We start from the raw sequence: 23,160 nt of genomic DNA on the forward strand, positions 1-23,160 counted from the left end.
GCCTGAATTGACTCAAAGCCCAGCTAGAAGGGAGCCTGAGAGTGCACTTTCTGGATGTCTACGACGGTCAGTAAGAGAGAGGAAACCACCAGCATATCTTAAAGACTTTGTGATATAATTTTTTGCATTATGAATGTTATGAGTTGAATGATGTAAAAAAAGATATTCACTTTACAATTGTTCTAAAAGATTTGTTGCTCTAAAAGATTTGGTGTCTTGAAGGAAGGATGGCCTCTGAGTTAAGTGAAGGGGAAATGTTGTATGTTAAGGGTGGTATTGGGGTTGTCCAATAGGGGGCGGTGACGTACCATGTTTGTGGGCTGTAGCACTGTTAAAAGCAGAGAAGAACATGCCATGTGGTGTGTGCTTGTGTGTGTATATTGCTGGCTACAGAGATGAGTCCTAATAAAGAGAGACCATTCTGAAGTTCCTTTTGTTTATGAGTTTTCCCTTGGAATCTACGATACAACACATACATTTGTGAAAAGAAAAACGAAATAAACGAATATACAAATTTATTTTAAGTATAATAAAATAAAACATAAAAAGCAAAGGCAGATCAGAACATTTAATGAACAAAACCGGGTTCAGTACATGGCAGACAGGGGAGCGTAGTCGAAAGCCGGGCGATAAAGGTCGGTAAACGGATTAACGGAATCAGTCAGGAGGATCCATCCACAAATCCAGAGTAGGCAAACTAAATAGCAGACAAATCAAAGGAAAAACTAAACGTGTGCAAGCGGTTACCAAAAAATTTTTTCTCTGTGAGTTTTCAAAAAAAGGAAAAAAACATTAACGTGCACCAAGTCTATGCGCTTAAGTCGCGGTCTGTTTGGTTTCCATGGTGACGCGTCTAGCTTGTTACGTGACACACCACAGCCACAACAGCGCTGATGATCTGCTTTTTTACATTTGTTAGCTATGGCATGAAATATCTGATACTCATATTTCTCATAATAGAAATACAAAACCAGTCCTAATTAAAAGAGAACAAGTTGACAAAAAGATTGAATCCAAGATTGGGTGAAAATATGGTATAATGAGTGATTTATAAGCTATTTTTTATAGGCGGGTCATTTTGACCCGGGAAGACCACAAGTGTGACAATGTGCCATTTTGTACAAAATAAAAGTTTTTCAAAACAAAATTCCTGGTGAAATATTAAAGTAGACTAGTGTGATAAACAGTGCCAATTTTCTTCAGATTTCATTTAATATTTCCAAAATTATTCAAAAATAATGTTTTTTTTACTCAAAAAATTAGATCCCTACTGTCAAATAAATGAGGCCTACGATTAATTAGATGCAAATAGAAATATAAAACCAGTCCTAATTGAAAGAGAACAAGTTGACAAAAAGATTGAATCCAAGATTGGGTGAAAATATGGTATAATGAGTGATTTATAAGCTATTTTTTATAGGCGGGTCATTTTGACCCGGGAAGACCACAGGTGTTATAGGGTTTCGAACACCACATGAGGGCTAGAGCCACGGATCCTGGTATCTCCCAGTAATGAGACCATCTCTGGTATAAAGCAGGCTTTAGGTGATCGTCAGCTCCTAACGTTCGGTCAGTATGGAAGGCATTTTCTGCCAAAATTAAATAAATAAATTAAACAATAAAATTTTTTATTAAAACCAGTTTAACCATTTCATTACAGAAAACTGTATGCAAAATATGTGACAAAATTGAGAATGAAATTAAATGATTTAATTTTCACAGTGACAGTGCATCATCCCTGTCAAATTGAAAAATAAAATGCAATTGGTGACAGTATAGCAGCAGAATTAATTCACATTTACAGTACAGACACTCACACTGGCAACTGAAGATGCCCGCGACTCAGGCTGAGGATCTGCAGTGGGCCGAGGGTTTGACGCTTGCTGGACAGTCTGGTTTGTGTTGTTCTCCTCTCGTTCCAGTTCTTCGGCAGCTTCCCGCAAAAGCTGACTTACAGATTCCGCCATGACTCGTCTCGATTACAATATGATCACATTTCAATAACTTCGTATCACACATTTAGCCATTCACACTCACTCAATCACCCTCATTCACACGGGGCGTCGACGACATCGCTTTACGGAAGGCGTGTCTGTAGCACCGTTGCTCTTGAATAAGCCCCAGCCATTTATTAACATAGAATTTGCATTTAGGTTGTCGTTGAAAATGAAAACTAAAAGTGTGAAATAAAAGAGGAAATAAAATGACAACTAAACTTTACATCTGAATTTGAATTGTGTCACTATTATTGCGTGAGCGTTAATAAAAAGCTTTGTAAAAACTGTATTTGCAGTTTCTTTTTCACGTTTGCCTTTTCATTTTAATATTGAAAATTAAATCATTCAATTCCATTCTCAATTTTGTCACATATTTTGCATACAGTTTTCTGTAATGAAGTGGTTAATCTGGTTTTAGTTTGCATTTTTATAACTTAATTGATTTATTTAATTTTGGCAGAAAATGTCTTCCATATCTGAAACTGCTGTCACGTATATAGTTCTGCAGTCAGACACATCTCGTCTCATATGTGCTCGTTCAATCCCTCAAACTGCCACCAGAGGTCACCATCTCCTGCGACTGACATCAACCTTGATGAGCCTCACCTGTAAATCACTATCATTCATCTTCATTCATCTTCACAATTCTACATCTTCAACTTACAGAAAAAGATTATCATTTCTGTTTAAGTAGGTTTAGTTCAGTAATGTTGTTCTCTTGTTGAGGGAGGGACAGTGATGTTTCTGTCGCTGTTCATTAATAAACAGTGTTAACCACACAAAGTCCTTCACTGTAAAGCTAAAGTGCATGAGTTAAAACAGTCAGTCATTTGGTTGCTGTTGATCTGATGAGCTTCAACACGGTAAGACAAACACACTCTTGCTTAAATTAAACTGATGATTATTGCTCATATAACATATGTGTCTTTACATGAGAAATGTTAAGAATAGGGTGATTTACATATACTTGTTTAAGTGATGTTTATATTAATGCTGTATTGTAGATATATGTTATGCTGATGTGGGTCAGAATGGCCCCTCCTCTTCCTCTGATCTTCTTTCTGCTCATGATTCACGGTGAGTCTCTCTTACATTCACATTAGAAACACTCTGATGTTTTATTTAAGGCCTCATGAGCGGCTGATCTGCACTTTCTTCTGTCCTGTTCTCACATATTTCTCTCTGAAACAGGAAGTTTGTGTTGAACATGTCAAACGCTCGTCCCTTTTAGAAATGTCCAGTAGTCTTTTGCTACTTGCTAGTCAGTGTCACATGGTTTAGGGGGAGGGACTTTCTCAAAGTTCAGAGCATTTGATTGGACAAAAATCACTTTACCAGCAGATCATGAATATTTTTGGCTCAAGTTCTCAGAAGTGAATGTGTTCATGTTAAATATTTATCATGTCAAAGGAGTTCACTAGCATAAATGAGCTCTGAGCTGATAGATAAGAACTAAAAGCCACACAGCTAATATTTTGATCCCATTGGGTATTTAATAAATCAGCTTTGATTATTTTTGTCTTATTTTTCATATATTTCCTTATTTGAGAGTGCGTCATGTTGTTCGTGGCTGATTTCTTGGTTCTCTCTTCACTCCTCTGTCTCTGTACGTTTACTTCTGTTTTTCTGCAACACCGTCCATCAAAGCTGAAGAAGTAATTCACACTGAGATCATTTATTCACATTTATCACTCCATAGATTCTGAGAAGATGAGCTTATATTTCCTGTAATGAGTCGATGTTTCCAATAGTAATACAGTATTGTCATATTTTCATGGTCCAGTGTAACTGATAAAACAATATTTTCATAAGAGAGTTCTAAAAAGAGTTAATGTTAATAAAGAGTTAATACTGACATATGTTGTGTCAGTATTAACACACATAGTGTGTGTGTCATTTTAACATTGATGACACAATTGTGTCAGGTAATTACATACCCAGATGTAATTAAAAAAAATAAACTGAAACAGGCAGATGTAAAAATATTAACCATTTAATCAATAGTCGAGTACAGAATGCATGTGCACACAAAGTACAACACAATGTCTCAAGCTCAATGACTGGACAGACTCACTGTACTGGACATTATTCAGTTATTCACGCTTCAACCCCTAACTGATAATGCTGCTTTTGACAAAAGTTCATGAGAGATAACAGTTCACCGAGTTTGCACTATGAATTAAAATAAAATGTCACAAAATATTATATATAACTAACTTTTATTTACACAGGCCTGTTTGTTTGAGAACACAGCAAACACTGCATACGATGCTCATTGATAATTAATGTTGGCGCGCTCTTATAAAATTATGTGTCGAAAACAACACAATGTGTAAAAAGAAATGCGTTAAAAATGACATGTTGTGTAGAATCTAACACACAACCTGTGTAATTTCTTAACACATCTGTGTGTTTATATAAGGACTACATGTGTTATTATACTAATGTGTTATTCCTCTTTACACAGAAGTGTGTTGAAACCTTTTACACACTAATGTGTAGATACACAACTCAGATCATTCAATAGAGGTTTAGATGATTATGTTTCATTGAATAATTAGTGAACCTTTACCTTGGTAAATAACCTTTTCATTGAACCTTTACTCTTGAACCCTTTACTTTTCTGTAGACTTTTCTCTGGCTGTTGTAACTGTATTTGTATAAAATATGTTTGTTATGGCAGGAGAAAATATGATCAGATGTATATTGATGATTACATAATCATCAAATATTAATCTGAGCAAGTTTTTGAGTATATGCATGATGTTCAATTTGCAGTTAGTTATAACAGTGTTGTGAAATTACATCATGTTATCCAGCCGTGCAGAATGTGTTTTCAGAAAGTCTTAGTCAAACAATTACATCAAGAATATACGTATGAATCTCAACAACGGTGACAATCGACAAAATATTAATGTACACAGATCAACTCTGTACATCACAAGACTTTAGAATATTGTTCCATCATTAATGAATAATTACACAGGAAGAAATAAACTCAGCAAAATCCCCAGTGTTAAATTAACACTCCTCTGTGTACATATGTACAACTACTATATAGTAGGGAAGTATTTCGGACGCAGAGAGTGACTTAGAGGAGGAAGAGTGTGAGTATAAGAGGAGGAAGAGTGTGAGTATAAGAGGAGGAAGAGTGTGAGTATAAGAGGAGGAAGAGTGTGAGTATAAGAGGAGGAAGAGTGTGTGAATAAGAGGAGGAAAAGTGTGAGTATAAGAGGAGGAAGAGTGTGTGTATAAGAGGAGGAAGAGTGTGAGTATAAGAGGAGGAAGAGTGTGTGTATAAGAGGAGGAAGAGTGTGTGAATAAGAGGAGGAAAAGTGTGAGTATAAGAGGAAGAGTGTGAGTCTAAGAGGAGGAAGAGTGTGTGTATAAGAGGAGGAAGAGTATGAGTATAAGAGGAGGAAGAGTGTGTGTATAAGAGGAGGAAGAGTGTGAGTCTAAGAGGAGGAAGAGTGTGTGTATAAGAGGAGGAAGAGTATGAGTATAAGAGGAGGAAGAGTGTGAGTATAAGAGGAGGAAGAGTGTGTGTATAAGAGGAGGAAGAGTGTGAATAAGAGGAGGAAAAGTGTGAGTATAAGAGGAAGAGTGTGAGTCTAAGAGGAGGAAGAGTGTGTGTATAAGAGGAGGAAGAGTGTGTGTATAAGAGGAGGAAGAGTGTGAGTATAAGAGGAGGAAGAGTGTGTGTGTATAAGAGGAGGAAGAGTGTGTGTATAAGAGGAGGAAGAGTGTGAGTTAGAGGAGGAAGAGTGTGGGTATAAGAGGAGGAAGAGTGTGTGTATAAGAGGAGGAAGAGTGTGAGTATAAGAGGAGGAAGAGTGTGTGTGTATAAGAGGAGGAAGAGTGTGTGTATAAGAGGAGGAAGAGTGTGAGTTAGAGGAGGAAGAGTGTGAGTATAAGAGGAGGAAGAGTGAGTGTATAAGAGGAGGAAGAGTGTGAGTTAGAGGAGGAAGAGTGTGGGTATAAGAGGAGGAAGAGTATGAGTATAAGAGGAGAAAGAGTGTGTGTATAAGAGGAGGAAGAGTGTGTGTATAAGAGGAGGAAGAGTGTGAGTTAGAGGAGGAAGAGTATGAGTATGAGAAGAGGAAGAGTATGAGTATAAGAGGAGGAAGAGTGTGTGTATAAGAGGAGGAAGAGTGTGAGTATAAGAGGAGGAAGAGTGAGTGTATAAGAGGAGGAAGAGTGTGAGTATAAGAGGAGGAAGAGTGTGTGTATAAGAGGAGGAAGAGTATGAGTATAAGAGGAGGAAGAGTGTGTGTATAAGAGGAGGAAGAGTGAGTATAAGAGGAGGAAGAGTGTGAGTATAACAGGAGGAAGAGTGTGAGTATAAGAGGAGGAAGAGTGTGAGTATAACAGGAGGAAGAGTGTGAGTATAAGAGGAGGAAGACTGAGTATAAGAGGAGGAAGAGTGTGTGTATAAGAGGAGGAAGAGTGTGAGTATAACAGGAGGAAGAGTGTGAGTATAAGAGGAGGAAGAGTGTGTGTATAAGAGGAGGAAGAGTGTGTGTATAAGAGGAGGAAGAGTGTGAGTATAACAGGAGGAAGAGTGTGTGTATAAGAGGAGGAAGAGTGTGAGTATAAGAGGAGGAAGAGTGTGTGAACGAGGAGATGAACGAGGAGGAAGAGGAAGAGGAAGGTGTGGAGAATGTGGTCAAGGCTGGATCTGCTTCAGGGTTTTCCTCTTCTCCTGCAGAGATGATATTCTCCGGCCGGACCGACATGAAGACGTGAAGCTGAAGCAGAATAAATCTCTCTCACTGACCTTGATTCTGCAGTTGCTCAACTCTTCTGACTGTACTTTACAGTAACATGCTTTTCATTTACAGTTTTTTACTGTAACCTTTTGGGCTTCTGCAGTTGGTCACTGTATTTCACAGTATGCAAATGCTGAATATACAGACATTCCATACTATACAATATTCAGTACAATACTATACAGTACTTGCAGTGCATACAGTATTTATTCACTCACCACTGTCAGGTGTCAGTACTACTTTATTACATAATTGCAAAATTTGTTTACTTTGTTACAATAAATAAATAAATATTTCTCCTGTAACTGCCTGCTTTGGATTCTGTGTTCTCCATTTGTCATGTAGTGTCTAACGAATGATCTGTAGTGTTTCTAATATTGACTGATGTGTGTAAGATCTGAAAGCATTGTTTGATTTTGCCAGAAGAGTCAGAGATTCTCTGAATGAGTTTTGAACATTTGCTTTTGTGTTTAAGGTTTTGAGAAAGTGAGTGATGGTTTCAAGAAATGTGTTTTAGCAATTCAGAAAAACTGTAATTGTGCAGCTTGTTGTTTTTGGCTGATTTCTTGGTTCTCTCTTCACTCCTCTGTCTTAAAGTAATTCACACTGAGATTATTTATTTACATATTTCCTGTAATGAGTCGCTGTTTTCATATAGTAATAAAGTATTGTCATGTTTTCATGGCCCAATATAACAGATAAAACAACATTTACAGTTTGATGAATTCTGTGTTTCAGGGGTTTCTAGTGATGATAAAGGTTGGGGTGTGAGTTACAGTCCTTCACACATCTGTGCACTAAAGGACTCAACAGTGATAATGAGATGCACTTATAAATACCCTACTGGACATCAGATCAAGAAAGTGTTCTGGACCAAAACAAAAGATAAAAAGGAACATGAAGAGCCTCCAGATCTGTCTGAGGACCCTGAATACAGTCAGAGGCTTCAGTATCTGGGAGATAAACAGCAGAACTGCACCATCAGACTGAGTCATGTGACACTGAAGGATTCACACATGTACTATTTCAGAATCATCACTGATAAAGATGGAAAATGGATTGGTGATCCTGGAGTGACTCTTACTGTCACAGGTGAGTTTGGTGAGGTTTATCTCTTCTTCTGTGCATTATGTTGAATAATAATCAGTGTATGACAGCAGCACTAGATATAATGTGTGTGTTGTGTTCAGATCTTCAGGTGGAGTCTCCTGAGAGAGTGACAGAGGGAGATTCAGTCACTCTGAGATGTAAAAGCAGCTGCGCTCTGACTGACAGAGCAACATTCATCTGGTACAGAAACTCAGAGAAGATATTAACTGAGAATAAATTAATTAACGAACTCTCCATCAATCCAGTCAGAAGAGAGGATTCAGGCAGATATAGCTGTGCTGTAGACGGACACACTCACATCTCTCCTGCTGTTCAGCTCAATGTCATGTGTGAGTACAGATTTACTTTTCAAACATTACAAAGAATAAATATCTGAATTTATGATTTATAAAAATGTTTTAAACACTATTTTTAAGACTACCCGACACCTGTGGGACACTTGCCATTATACATTTATAACAACAATAATATCTTAGTCTAAACCTAAAGTAATCTTGACCAACTATATAGCATTTGAAAGCGTTCAGACTGTAGTTAAGATCAATCAATCCATACCGGTATATGGAAATCGAAGAGTCCTTATATGGTCATCAGTGGAGTCTGGAGGTCATCTAGTGGAAAAGCGTATTTTTAATGTTTTTGAAAGAAGTCTCTTATGCTCATCAAGCCTGCAGTTAAAAAAAAAAAAAACAGTAAAATTATGAAATATTATTACAATTTAAAATAATGGTTCTCTTTTTTAATATATTTTAAAATGTAATTTATTTTTGTGATGCAAAGCTGAATTTTCATCAGCAAGTACTCCAGTCTTTGGTGTCTTATGATCCTTCAGAAATCATTCTAATATGATGATTTGATACTCAGTTATTATCAATGATGGAAACAGTTGTGCTGTTTAATATATTTTTTTGGAATACTTTTTTCAGGATTCATTGATGAGTAAAACGTTAACAGCATTTATTCATAAAAACAGCATTTATTCAAAATAAAAACATTTCTAACAATATAAATCGTTACCATCACCTTTTATCAATTTAACGCATCCTTGTTGAATTAAAGTACTAATTTCTTGAAAAATTTTTTTTTATTGTTCCCAAACTTTTGAACGGTAGTGTATATTGTTACAAAAGATTTATATTCTAAATAAATACAGTTCTTTTTAACTTTTTATTCATCAAATAATCCTGAAAAAAGTATCTCAGGTTATAAAAAAAATATTAAGCAGCACAACTGTATCCAACATTGATCATAAATCAGCATATTAGAATGATTTCTGAAGGATCATAAGACACCAAAGACTGGAGTACTTGCTGATGAAAATTCAGCTTTGCATCACAAAAATAATTTACATTTTAAAGTATATTAAAAAAGAGAACCATTATTTTAAATTGTAATAATATTTCATAATATTACTGTTTTTTGAGAACTGCAGGCTTGATGAGCATAAGAGACTTCTTTCAAAAACATTAAAAATAGTAACGTTTCCAAACTTTTGACTGGTACTGTATATTTTATATAAAATATAAAAATTTATATTTTACATTTTCATAAACTTAAACTTCTATGATGCTTTTTGTAAACTTAAAAAAAAAAATCTACAATAATCTGTGAAGTGTTCCCTTTAAAAAGATTTTAAGACTTAAGTCTGTGCTCTGAAGTATTTAAGATTTTTAAAGGGCACCTATTATGCAAAATTCACTTTACATGGTGTTTGACCATAAATGTGTCGGCAGTGTGTGTACACAACCACCCTATAATGATACAAATCTTCCCATTCTTCTATTTTAATCCCCATAAATCATAAGCAGTGTCTAAGAACAAGCCGTATGCTTTCTCACACACCCCTGCCAAACTGTGGAGCCAGGTAGTGTTGCACTGCACACTCAGACCCCACTCCGGGACGGGTAGCTGGATATAGTATATGGTAGCCGGGATGGCTAGCGCTTCCCAGCCCGTTACGCTGGCTCATTCGGACAATCAGTCTCGGCTATGCGATTCAGTTCTCCCAGTGCCAGAGTATATAGTATATGGTAGACATGTACTTTCATGTCTCAATTCTCCCTCGACACAGACCGTTCCTACACTTTGAGTTTGAGGGACAGGCATACCAGTACAAAGTCCTCCCCTTCGGAGTTTCCCTGTCACCCGGCGTCTTTACGAAGGTCGCGGAGGCCGCCCTTTCCCTGTTACGGGAGGTGGGTGTTCACATCCTCAACTATCTCAACGACTGGCTCATCTTGGCCCACTCGCGAGATCAGTTGTGTGAACACAGGGACCTGGTGCTCAGACACCTCAGCCATCTGGAGCTTCAGGCCAACTGGGAAAGAGCAAACTCGACTCCAGTGGCAGATCAATTGACCGTTCGCAAAGACCCGCCCCCCTTAGTTACTGTCGCTATGTCCGACAAGCTACACTGCTCTCACGCCACACCATGTTCTCACGCAGTGAAAAATACATTGCGGAGCAGAGAGGAGACTGACAACACGCTGACAGACCGGACAGACCAGGTTACTTTTCGGTTACGTTTGATATTAAACATATTAAACAAAGTCTCACCTTTCAAATTTGGTCATTTTTAAAAGAAATTTAAACAATAAATACCGTTTTGTGGCTCTTTAATGTGCCGTGACAGATCTTCCTTCTAGTTAATTTATAGCCTCAAATAAACATGAACAAACATAAGAAGGAATGTTGTTTTAACCACGGAAAGGCGTCAGTACACTCCGATTTTCAAGTTCAAATCCTCCCATGTTAATCTACTAACTCTCCTGACTGCTTTGTCGGACAAAATGGCGGATGGCCAAGTATGATTGTCAGATCACCTGTCAATCAAGCTCCCTGCGAAGGGTCAATTGCCTCAAGTTGCTCACAGTATTCCTTGCTCTCCGCCGGTTTCTGCTGTTGCTGCAAGACAAGCATATACTGGTCTGAACGGACAACACATCGATATGCGTACATAAACCATCAAGGTGATCTACAATCCCATCTCATGTCACAACTCGCCCACCATCTCCTCCTCTGGAGTCAGAAGCGACTCTGGTCAGTGGTCAGCCCCTGTGCTAGACTGGTGCCCATATGTGGTGATCCTATATGTGTATTCTTCCACGGGTAAATAGACTCAACAAATAATTCACTGTCCTTGGAGAAATGTAGGATCTTCTAAGTTTTTACCATTCAGTTTTGAACTCAAAAGTTAAAGGGTCATTTATTTACTTATTTTATTTATTTATTTAAACCATCATAGTGAAAATGGCAGAACAGTAACAAGTAGGCGTTAACAAGTAGGAACAGCAGTGATTGACTTCTCTGTGTAAAGCCCTCTCCTTCTCCAAGGGTGCGGGGGATCAGGCGGTTTACACGAGGAGCTGGAAGACAGTGTTTGTGGCGTATTTCTTAGGGATCCCAATTCATCAGTCACTGACGTAACTCATAGTGATGACTGAATGGGAACGTCTAGGTTACTAATGTAACTCCTGTTCCCTGAAGGAGGGAAGGGAGCCAAGGTGAAAAAGACATACAATTAAATATATTAAAAATGTACTTAAGTATATTTTTAGTTCAATACAAATATACTTTAATGCATTTTTAATACATTTAACAGAACGTCTTTTTCAACTGGGAGAAGTTACGTCCCGTTGCCGTTGAGCACCACTCGGCTCCTCTGCGAGAACTTGGTGAGTGTCTGTGATCGCTTCCTTTATAACCACAGCACCGGGTCCGCGATGCAAAGCTCACTCGACAATGTCCATTGGACCGGTTCTGTTAAAACTCGATGATGATATGTTCTCAGGCGCGATCTTAATTCGTCAGTCATGCAACGTCTCGGTTCGCTCCTTCAGGGAACAGGGCTTACATTAGTAACCTAGACGCTAGATACAGTATAAATATATTTATACGTAACTCATAGTGATTGAATGTGAACGTCTAGGTTACTAATGTAACTCCTGTTCCCTGAAGGAGGGAAGGGAGAAGTGACGTCCCTTTGCCACAATCCCTGTGTTCACCGCTGAGTAACCGAGAACCGAGAACTGAGACACGAGGAAAGGAAACGAGGATACACAAATAAGAAATGAGAAGTGCCCTATTTGTATATTGGAATATTCTTGATCACTGGAGCGTCACTTCAAAGCGTCAACAGCTGCGATCAAGAGATCTGCCCTTATGTTGTTAAAGTTTGGTTATTAAAGAAATTCATAAATACTAAAGATAAAGCCAGATGTCCTGTTGATATATGTTTTATACATAATTTATATAAACTGCAAAGGTAAAGCATAAATAAAAATGATTGTGATGTGAAGGGAATTGAGAGAATTGAGATGTTCTTCAAGATGCTGAGTTTGATCAGTTTCTGGGTCACAGGCTGGAGGACGGAGGAGCGAGGAAAAGAAGTAGCATCAAAATTGTAGTTAAATATAAAAAATCTCTAAACAAATATAACGTATTTTTTTCCTCTCAGTTTTTGCAGTTGCACTATATACATTCATTGTAATTTCGGAAAAGCAAAAAAAAAAAGTCTTCCTCAAACTTGTATTTCATGTATTTCAAATGTTTCAAGCCTCTCAAATTTTTGTCTTAATAGTTTTTCCTTGTTAACTTTTTTGCTTAAACTTGTTCTTTAACTTTGAGCATTAAACAGTGAAAAATTAAACTGGGTTGTTTGCTGAAATTGTCCAATAATAACCAACTGCAGCCTTTCCTAGAACATTTTCCACCAGCCGTCTCTGATAAATACTTTTACCTGATATCTGTAGATCCTCCAGTGAAACCTGTGATCTCCATCAGTCCATCTGGTGTAATAGTGGAGGGAGATTCAGTGACTCTGAACTGCATCAGTGACTCAAACCCTCCTGCAGAAATCAGCTGGTTTAAAGGAGGAACGATTGTAGGATCTGGAAGAATCTACAACATCTCAAAGATCAGCTCTGATGACAGTGGAGAATACAAGTGCAAGTCCATCAATGAACATGGAGAGAAATACTCTGATACTGTGACTTTAAACATCATGTGTGAGTTAATGATCACCTGCACAATGTTCAAAAACTTTAAAATCATAATTTTCTAATATCTGTTGTGAATTTTCATTTTTGTCTTTAGATCGTCCCAGGAATGTCTCAGTGTTGATAAGTGGATCTGGTGTAATAGTGGAGGGAGATTCAGTGACTCTGAACTGCATCAGTGACTCAAACCCTCCTGCTCTGAACTTCAGCTGGTTTAAGGAGAATGAAACCTCAGCTGTTGGATCTGGACAGAGTTTCAGTGCACTACAGAGTGGACGCTTCTACTGTCAGGCTCACAATCAACATGGATCTCAGAGATCAGACGCTGTAACTGTCACAGGTGAAGCTTTTATTAACACACTCCTGTATCTTCACATCATTCATCAGTTTGGAGAGTTAATCATGATGATCTTCCTCTTTCAGTTCATCATGTTGCTGGTAGGAATGTGATTGTGATCACAGCGGCATCTGGAGGATTAGTCTTCATCATCATCTTCATCATCATCCTGTTTATAATGTGAGTTAAAAAACTGCAGTGATTGTATAAGTTCACTTTTGGTCTAATGTAGAAGAAAATAGCTAATTTGTATTTGATTATTAGTAGCCTAATCTTTACAAACAGTGTTCATATTATCTATTAATTGAATACATTCGTCCATATGCTGTTAATGTCTGTGATTATAACAGGAAGAAACAAAGGAGTGTTAAAGCTGAAGATCACACAGTGAAAGAGGTAAATCATCCACACACAACACGACTTTACAGAAGCAGAAAATCAGTCGATCAGCCGTTATCTGTGTCTCAGACTGTAACTGTACGAACTGATGAGAAACTAACATTATCAAAGACTTTATCAACACAGTCCAGGAAAAAATAATTGATATATAAAACTAATGAAAACATTTAACAAATTTTTCCATGGTTTAATGGTTTTAATATAGGTTTGTTGGTCTAATTGCATAATCATTTACATATAGTGTGATGAATGAACATGTCACTTCATTTACTCATTCTGCCCTATTCTTCTCCACTCCATGTGTGAATCAATGAAATATACATGCATTTGACATCACTACATTGATTTGATCTAACCTGATACTTGATCTGAAAAGATTGAGGCAAACTGCTCTAGACTGAGAATCTACACTTCAGATCACACTGATTTACTGGTCTTAATAATAATTACAAATGTTCTTGTATTTCAGAATGATCTCTATTCTTGCGTGTCACAGAGCGTTTCAGTCCATGATAAGCCTCTTTCTGAACTGGATTCAGCCAATGATTCTCTGTATGCCAGTGTGAAACCCAAAAAAATAAGAGGAAAAACTCCTGAATCCAGAGATACTGAGGACATTCTGTACGCAACTGTCCAACATCACAGAAAGACAGAGACGAAGAGAGCAGAGGAGAATGAATGTCAATATGATAATATAAGAGTTCATCAGCCTGATGCTGCAGTGAGGTGAGAAAAACAACTTAACTAGCACCAACTTAACCAGTACCAACATACCCAGTACTAACTTAACCATCACCAACTTAACCAGTACCAACTTAACCAGTACCAACTTAACCAGCACCGACTTAACCAGTACCAAGCTTAACCAGCATCATCTTAACCAATAGCAACTTAACCAATACCAACGTAACCAGTACCAGCTTAACTAGCACCAACTTAACCAGCAGCTTAACCAGCAGCTTAACCAGTACCAACTTAACCAGTACCAGCTTAACCCTTTAAAACTGGATGTGTCGTCGATGACACAGCCAACCAAGCTGTATTCATGTCACTGTAACTCTTCAACCGTTTGCACTATCAAAATAATTCAAATAGTTCCTGAAAGTAGACATCATGCGCTTTTCGCCAATATACGGCTTATTATGGTAATGTATGCAAATGACAGCAGCACGGGATGGAAGGATTTGAACAGAGAGATACGACACGTGGCAGATCAGAGTGTTTTGGATTGCATAAAATAATAAAAGAAACGAACAAATACATGGCGAAAGAAGTGTTAGACAGCAGAAGAGGGGATTGGGATGTTTTTAATGACATTTGGGAGGCGGATGGCCGTTACTCTTTCACGTATCTAAGCATGTAGTGCGTGCATGTGTATGTGTGCGTGCCTATGAATGTGTGCATTTGTATGTGTGCGTGTATGAAAAAAAGTGTACTAAATGAAGACTGTGCAACCGAATGTCACAAAAAAGACTTGTATATATGTATTATAGTTCATTTTTCAACTTTAAAGTGTTAGTTTCTTTCGTTCATGATTTTTTCAGTTTTTTTCTAAATAAAAATCAGTAAATTTATTCTCTTATTTTTTTATTTTTGTCTATTTAAATTCTATTTACAAACTCACCACACACAATAATGGTCAATAACTAATTTGTTGAAAGCTTATCTTTTTCTGAAAAAGTTGACACCTTGCACATGAAGATAGCACAAAGTTTTAGAATTTTACAATAAAAAAAAAATAATTATGTGAAAAACACCTATTTTAGCTTCAGGTTCTAAAGGGTTAACCAGGACCAGCTTAACCAGCATTATCTTAACCAATAAAAACTTAACCAGTACCAACTTAACCAGTACCAGCTTAACTAGAACCAACTTAACCAGTACCAAATTAACCAGCAGCTTAACCAATACCAACTTAACCAGCACCAACTTAACCAGGACCAGCTTAATCAGCATTATCTTAACCAGTACCAACTTTACCAGTACCAGCTTAACTTGCACCAACTTAACCAGTAACAGCTTAACCAGTACCAACTTAACCAGTACCAAATTAACCAGCAGCTTAACCAGTACCAACTTAACCAGCACCAACTTAACCAGTAACAGCTTAACCAGTACCAACTTAACAAGTACCAACTTAACCAGCAGCTTAACCAGCATCAGCTTAGCCAGTACCAGCTTAACCAGCAACAGCTTAACCAGCAACAGCTTAACCAGTACTATCTTAACCAGTACCAACTTAACTAGTGCCAGCTTAACCAGCACCGACTTAACCAGGACCAGCTTAACTAGCACCAACTTTACCAGTACCAGCTTAACCAGTACCAACTTAACCAGTACCAAATTAACCAGCAGCTTAACCAATACCAACTTAACCAGCACCAACTTAACCAGTAACAGCTTAACCAGTACCAACTTAAGCAGTACCAAATTAACCAGCAGCTTAACCAGCACCAACTTAATCAGTAACAGCTTAACCAGTACCAACTTAACCAGTACCAAATTAACCAGCAACTTAACCAGTACCAACTTAACGAGTACCAAATTAACCAGTACCAAATTAACCAGCAACTTAACCAGTACCAACTTAACCAGCACCAACTTAACCCTCTGGGGTCTAAGGTGTTTTTGGGGCCCTTGGGATGTTCTGACATGCCCTGACATTTGTGCTTTTTTCAGTTATTTATAAACATGATAATGGCAAAGGTGTAAATTCACTCTATATAGCACAAACAGGGCTACCATAATATGTGAGCAACATGTATGTACATGTTTGTATTTTTAAGAGAATAATGTTTATGCGTGGTTATTGAAAAAAATTAAAATGAAAGTTGCTGAAATAAGACCACAAAAAACATACTAGATATGTGTCCACAAGACTTTTGACTAATGGATGTTGTCGCTTCGAGTTCTGGCTTCAAAATTATGTGAAAATAGTCTTGCTTTATCGTTCACATAAAACAATACATTGATTTAAATTGTGTAAGACAGGTTTTGCTTGGAAAGCCAATATGCGAGGGGGGCGTAAAGGGGGAGTAGTTTACACCTGAGTAAACTTTTTGCGGTTTACATAGGCCTACACTAACGTTATTCCATAACGTTATTCCACATTAACACTTGAGAAAAGATAACTTAGCCTACCTCACTCCTCAGCGGGATCTATTGCTCCTCATATCAGCACTGTTCTGAGGAAACTTTTCTCCAGGATTATTAGGGAGGCTATATTATGCCTCACTCGCGGCGCGCTGTGTTTACAGCTGATGTGTGGGCGTTTCACAGGTCTGAAATGGTTCTCAAAATTTGCGTTTGAATAGCACGCGCTCTCCGGGACGTGGTCACATTACATTTGAATGAGCTCTAATGAGCTTAACTGGAATCGCTCTCTTTTAATACAGATTTCACAAGCTGAGAATATTTGTTTTTTATATAAATTACTTCATTTAAAAGAAGAGAATTCAAGCTTCATGCGTGTGTGTCTGTATGTCTGTTTGACTGAGTATTCGCTGAGTTACAGTTCATTTTCGGACGCGTTTCAGAATGGACTTAACTGACAGAGAGAAGGCAGAACTCGCATCACGTTTATTTTTCTTTATTTGGCAAAAAGCAAAACACTTTGTTTTTATTGTGAGTATACACAAAAATAATACACACTTAACAGAATCGATTGATGTATGAAACTTGATTGTAATATCAAAGTCAACAGAGCAAAATGAATCTCTTTTGAACTGATAAGAAAAAAAGCGAGCTGGTATCGCCGGCGATACCGCCGACCCCAGGGGGTTAACCAGTAACAGCTTAACCAGTACCAACTTAACCAGTACCAAAATAACCAGCAGATTAACCAGTACCAACTTAACCAGCATCTTAACCAGCACCAACTTAGCCAGTACCAGCTTAACCAGTAACAGCTTAACCAGCACCAGCTTAACCAGCAACAGCTTAACCAGTACCAACTTAACCAGTACTATCTTAACCAGTACCAACTTAACTAGTGCCAGCTTAACCAGTACCAACTTAACCAGGACCAGCTTAACTAGCACCAATTTAACCAGTACCAGCTTAACCAGTTCCAGCTTAACCAGTACCAACTTAACCAGCACCAACTTAACCAGTAACAGCTTAACCAGCACCAGTTTAACCAGTGCCAGCTTAACCAGCAACAACTTAACCAGCACCAGCTTAACCAGTACCAATTTAATCAATACCAGCTTAACTAGCACCAGCTTAACCAGTGCCAGCTTAACCAGTACCAGTTTAACCAGTACCAACTTAACCAGTACCAGTTTAACTTAACCAGCATAAACTTAACCAGTGCCAGCTTAACCAGCACCAGCTTAACCAGTACTATTTTAACAACCACAGATCATATAATCTGGGCTATAATATTGTTGTGCTCCTGTTTGTTTTGATTGTTTAGGCGATCAACTGTTCAGATTGTGGAAGATTCATCAGTGATCTACAGCAGCGTCAAATGAGTGATAGAGACCAGCGAACACAAAGCCTGTGTTCAGTCGTTTAATGAACGATTGTTGGATGATTGTATAGTTGTGGAATAATTTACCCTTCTGTTCAGACCACAACCAATATAAACATGTTCATCACCCACATTAAGACTCATTTGTTCTCTTTGACTCTTTGTGAGATAACGACAGTAATTAGCCGCGTTTCCGCTGTCGGGCCAGTGCGAGCCAGGGCTTTAAACGGGTCGTGCCGGGCTAATAGCCTCGGGCCAATAGCACCGGGCCTGCGTTTCCACTGTCGGGCCAGAAGCTCCACAGCGCTTCACTAAAACACGCCCGTAACACGCCTCTCTGGAACAACGTCACACTAACCCATCATCTCACCAACAAATGGAAGTTTTATCAGAAAACTAATCAGAAATCACTGGAAACAGCGTTGAAAACAAACATGATAAAAGCGGCCGTTTGCTAGCATTTTATTTTTGTTTACTTGAATATTTAAAACCCAAGCGATGTTTTACCTCAGGTTTACAATAAAAAGTGATACATTGATCATAATGAATTAATTTATGTCAAAATTGCACATTAGTCACTCAGAAATAAATTACCGTTAGGTCTATTTCACAAAAGAAAGAGGACACACTTACTTCTTCAGTCGCGTCTGTTTCTTTATCATATTTACATCACATTTAGAAAAAATGATCATTTCTACAAATATAGGCCTATGCCATACGACCTGAGGAGCTTTAGCACTCTCTCGACTCCCATACAGATATTTTCAGTCAGAGAAACAGAGGAAGCTCCCGAAAAAAAAGTTACTTTATTTTATGATAGTCCGGTTTAAAGAGACGAGACGCTATGACAGATAAAATAAAAACATGACTGTGATAGCCTTTAAGATTGGTCTGATTTCTTCAAGCGTTCGCTGTTTTTTTTTACTATGCGTATCTTCAAGTGTTTACTATGGTAACGGTTAGCGCGCATAGTCTTTTGCATCACAAACAGAAGGCATTCAAACATGAACGCAATTTAAATAATTTTATTTTCAAGTCTTTAATGCTGACAGAATCATCCAGCGCTGCCGTCTCCCAACGGTAAACTCCTCCTCTGTTGGTAATCACTCCTCTAGCCCGAGCTGGCCCGCTTTTGGCACAAGGTATTCGACGGGCCAGAAATCCTGGCCGTTGGCCTCGAGTAAGCCCCGATCAAGCCCCGGAAGTGACAGTGGAAACGCGACTGGCCCTGGCACGCACTAGCACGGCCCGGCCCTGGCCCGACAGTGGAAACGCGGCTATTGTGTGCTGGACTGATGTAAAGTCTGTTTCTTACTTGTTTAATTTGTAGTGTGTAATTGTTATATATAAATATATTAGTATAGAGTTTGTTGTTATTCAGTATTTGGGGTGTAAGATTAGAAAGCAGACAAGTGATAGCTGCACAACTTATTAATATTCAAATGCAAAAGTATTTCATTTTATGTATTAATGTATTTTAATAGAGTTTCCTCTGCCTGTTTTACTTTGTATGTTTTTACAACTAGGACCAGTGCTTCAATAAACCTGATTAACCTTCAAGATATTTAAGTCTGTAATGTCTTTACTGGATTCACAGCACTGGTAGGGCCTCTAGTGGTTGACTTGTGAATTATTGTTCTTTTTTTATTATTATTCAATGCCACAAGAACAAGAGGTATTACATATTCACAATATCATATTAGCATTAGTATATGGTATTATATGTATATGGTATTTTCCTAATAAAATAAATAACTGTATAATATGTTGCTCTTTACATTCCAAATTGTCATTCTGAGTATAAAAAGCACATCAAAAACACAAATTTCCATCATTCACTATTAAAGGGGTCATATAATGTCATTTTTGTACAAGCTAATATGATTCTTTAGGGTCTAAATTAAAAGTTTGTAATATATTTTAATTAAAAATTCTCATTAGTATTCTGCAGTAGCCAAGGCGACGTCTATGTATATATCTATACCCGCCCGCGCCGTCAGATCATTTGGACGTGTGCTGTTTTCAAGAGATAACAACGATATAAATACTGTTCGTTTTCTCACACAAACCGCTCGTTTCGTGTCTTAGGCCATCAATGTGTACTTATGATGGGGAATTGTTTCATTTGGATGTGGGGAATTGTTTTAATTTGGACTCTGTGCTTGTGTTTTGAGACAGTGACCATAGACCTGCATTATATGACTGACAGACAAGAACGGTTTGACATCAAAATTGAAACTACTGCGGAAACAAAGACACCTTGGATGCCCTTGAGGTAAGCTAAAACATATCAAAAATTAATTTCAAAGTGAACTATCCCTTTAATTGGTGTTTAACTGGGATGTTCTCTATTTCTGTAGAGGAGCAATCTTTAAGGGGAAACAATACAGATTTATCACAGTTCATTGTAAGGCCTGATACAGCAGTGAACGCCTCATACATCTAATTATTTTTGGTACCTCAAATTTGTTTTTCAAAAAAATTGCAGTGTCGTCAGCAAACTGGCTAAGTTTAATTTCTAAACCTAAAGCTGTGATACCACTATAATGATTTATTTTTACATGCATTGCCAAAACCTGGCTGACTAACAGAAATAAAGAAGGAGAGAGGGGGCATCCTTGCCTAATGCCACGATGAATATCACACCTTTGTGAAGGACCATAAGCAAGTTTGATGGAACTATTACATCCATTGTACAATCTTTAACTGCTTTCAAAAATACATCTCCAAACCCTAACAATTTAATAACTTTGAAAATAAAATCATGATTCACCGTATCAAATGCTTTATAAAAATCAATAAATAAAATAAAACTATCATCATCAGTTAATTGATTATAATCTATCATATCTAAAACTAGTCTAATATTATTCCTAATATGACGACCTTGCATTAAACCAGACTGCTCCATATCAATTATTTTATCTAAACCTCATTTCATTCTTCTAGCAAAAATCATTGCAAACAACTTTATTGAGTAAACTAATAGGCCTCCAGTTTTCACTGAGTAACTTGTCCTTGTTAGGTTTGGGAATCAGTGTTATAACCCCTTGTTTTAATGAAGCAGGTTATTCACCTTTTTCTAAAGCTTCTATAAATACTAATAATAAAAAGGGTGAAAGTTCTTTAGAAAAAGTCTTGTAAAACTCTCCTGTTAGCCCGTCATTGCCTGGAGATTTGTTCTTTTTTAGCAAGTTAATGCACTCTCTCAGCTCCTCAATATCTGTTTCTTTATCACACACATTTTGGAAGTTCTGATCTATTTTTTGGTATCACTCATAAAGCTATTAAAAAAATATCAATGTTGGAAGTAGCCATTGTGGAAGAATACAAATTACTAAAGAACTGAGCCACATATTTTGAAATATCTAAAGAATTATCTACTATTTTGTTGTTAATCATTAGTTTTGAAACCGAGGCAAAATCAGTTTCTTTTTTCGATTTTGCATTTTTTCCCCTTTTTCTAACCATTTAAGTCTAGATCGAATAAATGCTCCTTTTGCTTTTTTCATAGATATTATCAAGTTCAGTATGTAATAAATTAAAAAAAAAATTTCAAAATCAGTCAAGGCTTCTTTCCTCTTTTTATTCAAATGTAATATTTCCTCAATAATTGAATTTTCTTTCCTTTTTTTACTTTTTGCTTCCAATTTTCCTTGATTAAAGAATGCCGTTCTGATATCAAACTTCATTAATTCCCAGTACTTTCCATACGTCTTTTCTATAGCTGCAATATTTTTCAATAATAAGTGTGATTTTTTCCTTTATGCATTAATTTATTGTTTAATTTCCAGTAACTATTCGTTTTTTTGACTGATTTATCTTGCACCATATTTATTCTTATGAATATTCCTTTATGATCTGTCATTATGCAAGGTTCTATCAGTACAGAGGCCACATTATTAGTTAAATCATTAGACACTAACCAATAGTCAATGCGAGAATGAAGAGATAGGTTCTTATTACTCCACGTATATTCCTCCCTGTCTGGATTCTCTCCACACATCAGTAAGGCCCAATCTTAAACATACATGAACTAGTTCACTCGAAGGGCCAGACCTACTTTTAGGAGGCCATCTATCAATGGTTGCATCAAACACAGTATTGAAATCTCCTCCCCAAATAACTTTAGCTAAAGGATATAAGAAAATAAAATGCTGAATTCTAGATTCAATCTGCAAAAAGAGTATTTCGTTGTTAATGTTGTTATTGGTGGCATAACAATTAACTAATATAAATTGTTTGTTATCCTTATCTATCACAAGTAATATCCATCTACCACAATCATCTTTTTCATAATTCAGTATCCGCCCTGTAAATGTATCTTGTAAAATAGCGACCCCCACTGATCGATTACTGCCGAATGACAACCAAATCTCTTTTCCCCACTGATTTGTCCAGAACATGGCGTCTGAAGAACATCATGCGTTTCCTGAATTAAACATAAATCTACACATTTCCCTTTGCAATACAAAAATAAAGCTTTTCTCTTTAGGATATCACGAATACCTCTGGCATTGACAGAAAACAAAGAAAGAGTGTCAAAAGTAGCCAATTAGTAAAAAATAAACCACAAGAGTAGGTAAATAGCCTAAACTTTAAACTTTAACATGATGGGATTCCCACAAACAATCTTCAAAAATTATAAGTTGCAAACATGCACTCAAAAAAAAAAAAAAAATGGTCTAAAAATAAGTGTTTCTCTTTCCTTCAGTGATTCTGCTTGTTAACAGCAGGTGTTCATAATTAATGCTCAATCATCAGTTAATTATCTCATTAACTTCAACACCGCTTTAACTCTGTAGTGTGCACACATATGAACACTGAGCAGTGTTAATTTAACATGGGTGTTGTTTTTCTGTGTACTATTACATAAATCTTACCCGTTTCATTTACATACGACTGACAAATATAAATCACATTCAGTTTATTAATACAATTACATAAATCTTATCTGTTTCATTTAGATATGACTTAAAAATATGAATCACATTCAGATTATTGATTGGTTTATGTTAAAACTATGTAATCCAAATGCATGGAAATTTGTTATGCAATTAAAACACATAAATCTTAT

General features: G+C 37.1%; 1 protein-coding gene across 1 annotated transcript; it reads left to right on the top strand.

The window, feature by feature from the left end:
* Window positions 1-9,809: 9,809 nt before the first annotated feature.
* On the top strand, window positions 9,810-19,627 carry LOC311279620 (uncharacterized protein; the record flags this gene model as incomplete). The annotated part of the gene is made up of 9 exons (XM_084391246.1): window positions 9,810-9,892; window positions 9,948-10,236; window positions 11,478-11,550; window positions 12,628-12,882; window positions 12,971-13,213; window positions 13,297-13,390; window positions 13,561-13,606; window positions 14,079-14,335; window positions 18,027-19,627. 9 exons carry the CDS (start codon window positions 9,810-9,812, stop codon window positions 18,082-18,084), a joined length of 1,398 nt encoding a protein of 465 aa, XP_084247372.1. The 3' UTR covers window positions 18,085-19,627.
* Window positions 19,628-23,160: the final 3,533 nt, after the last annotated feature.

Source organism: Rutilus rutilus, assembly GCF_951802725.1.
Source record: "Rutilus rutilus genome assembly, chromosome: 2".
Lineage (NCBI taxonomy): Eukaryota > Metazoa > Chordata > Actinopteri > Cypriniformes > Leuciscidae > Rutilus > Rutilus rutilus.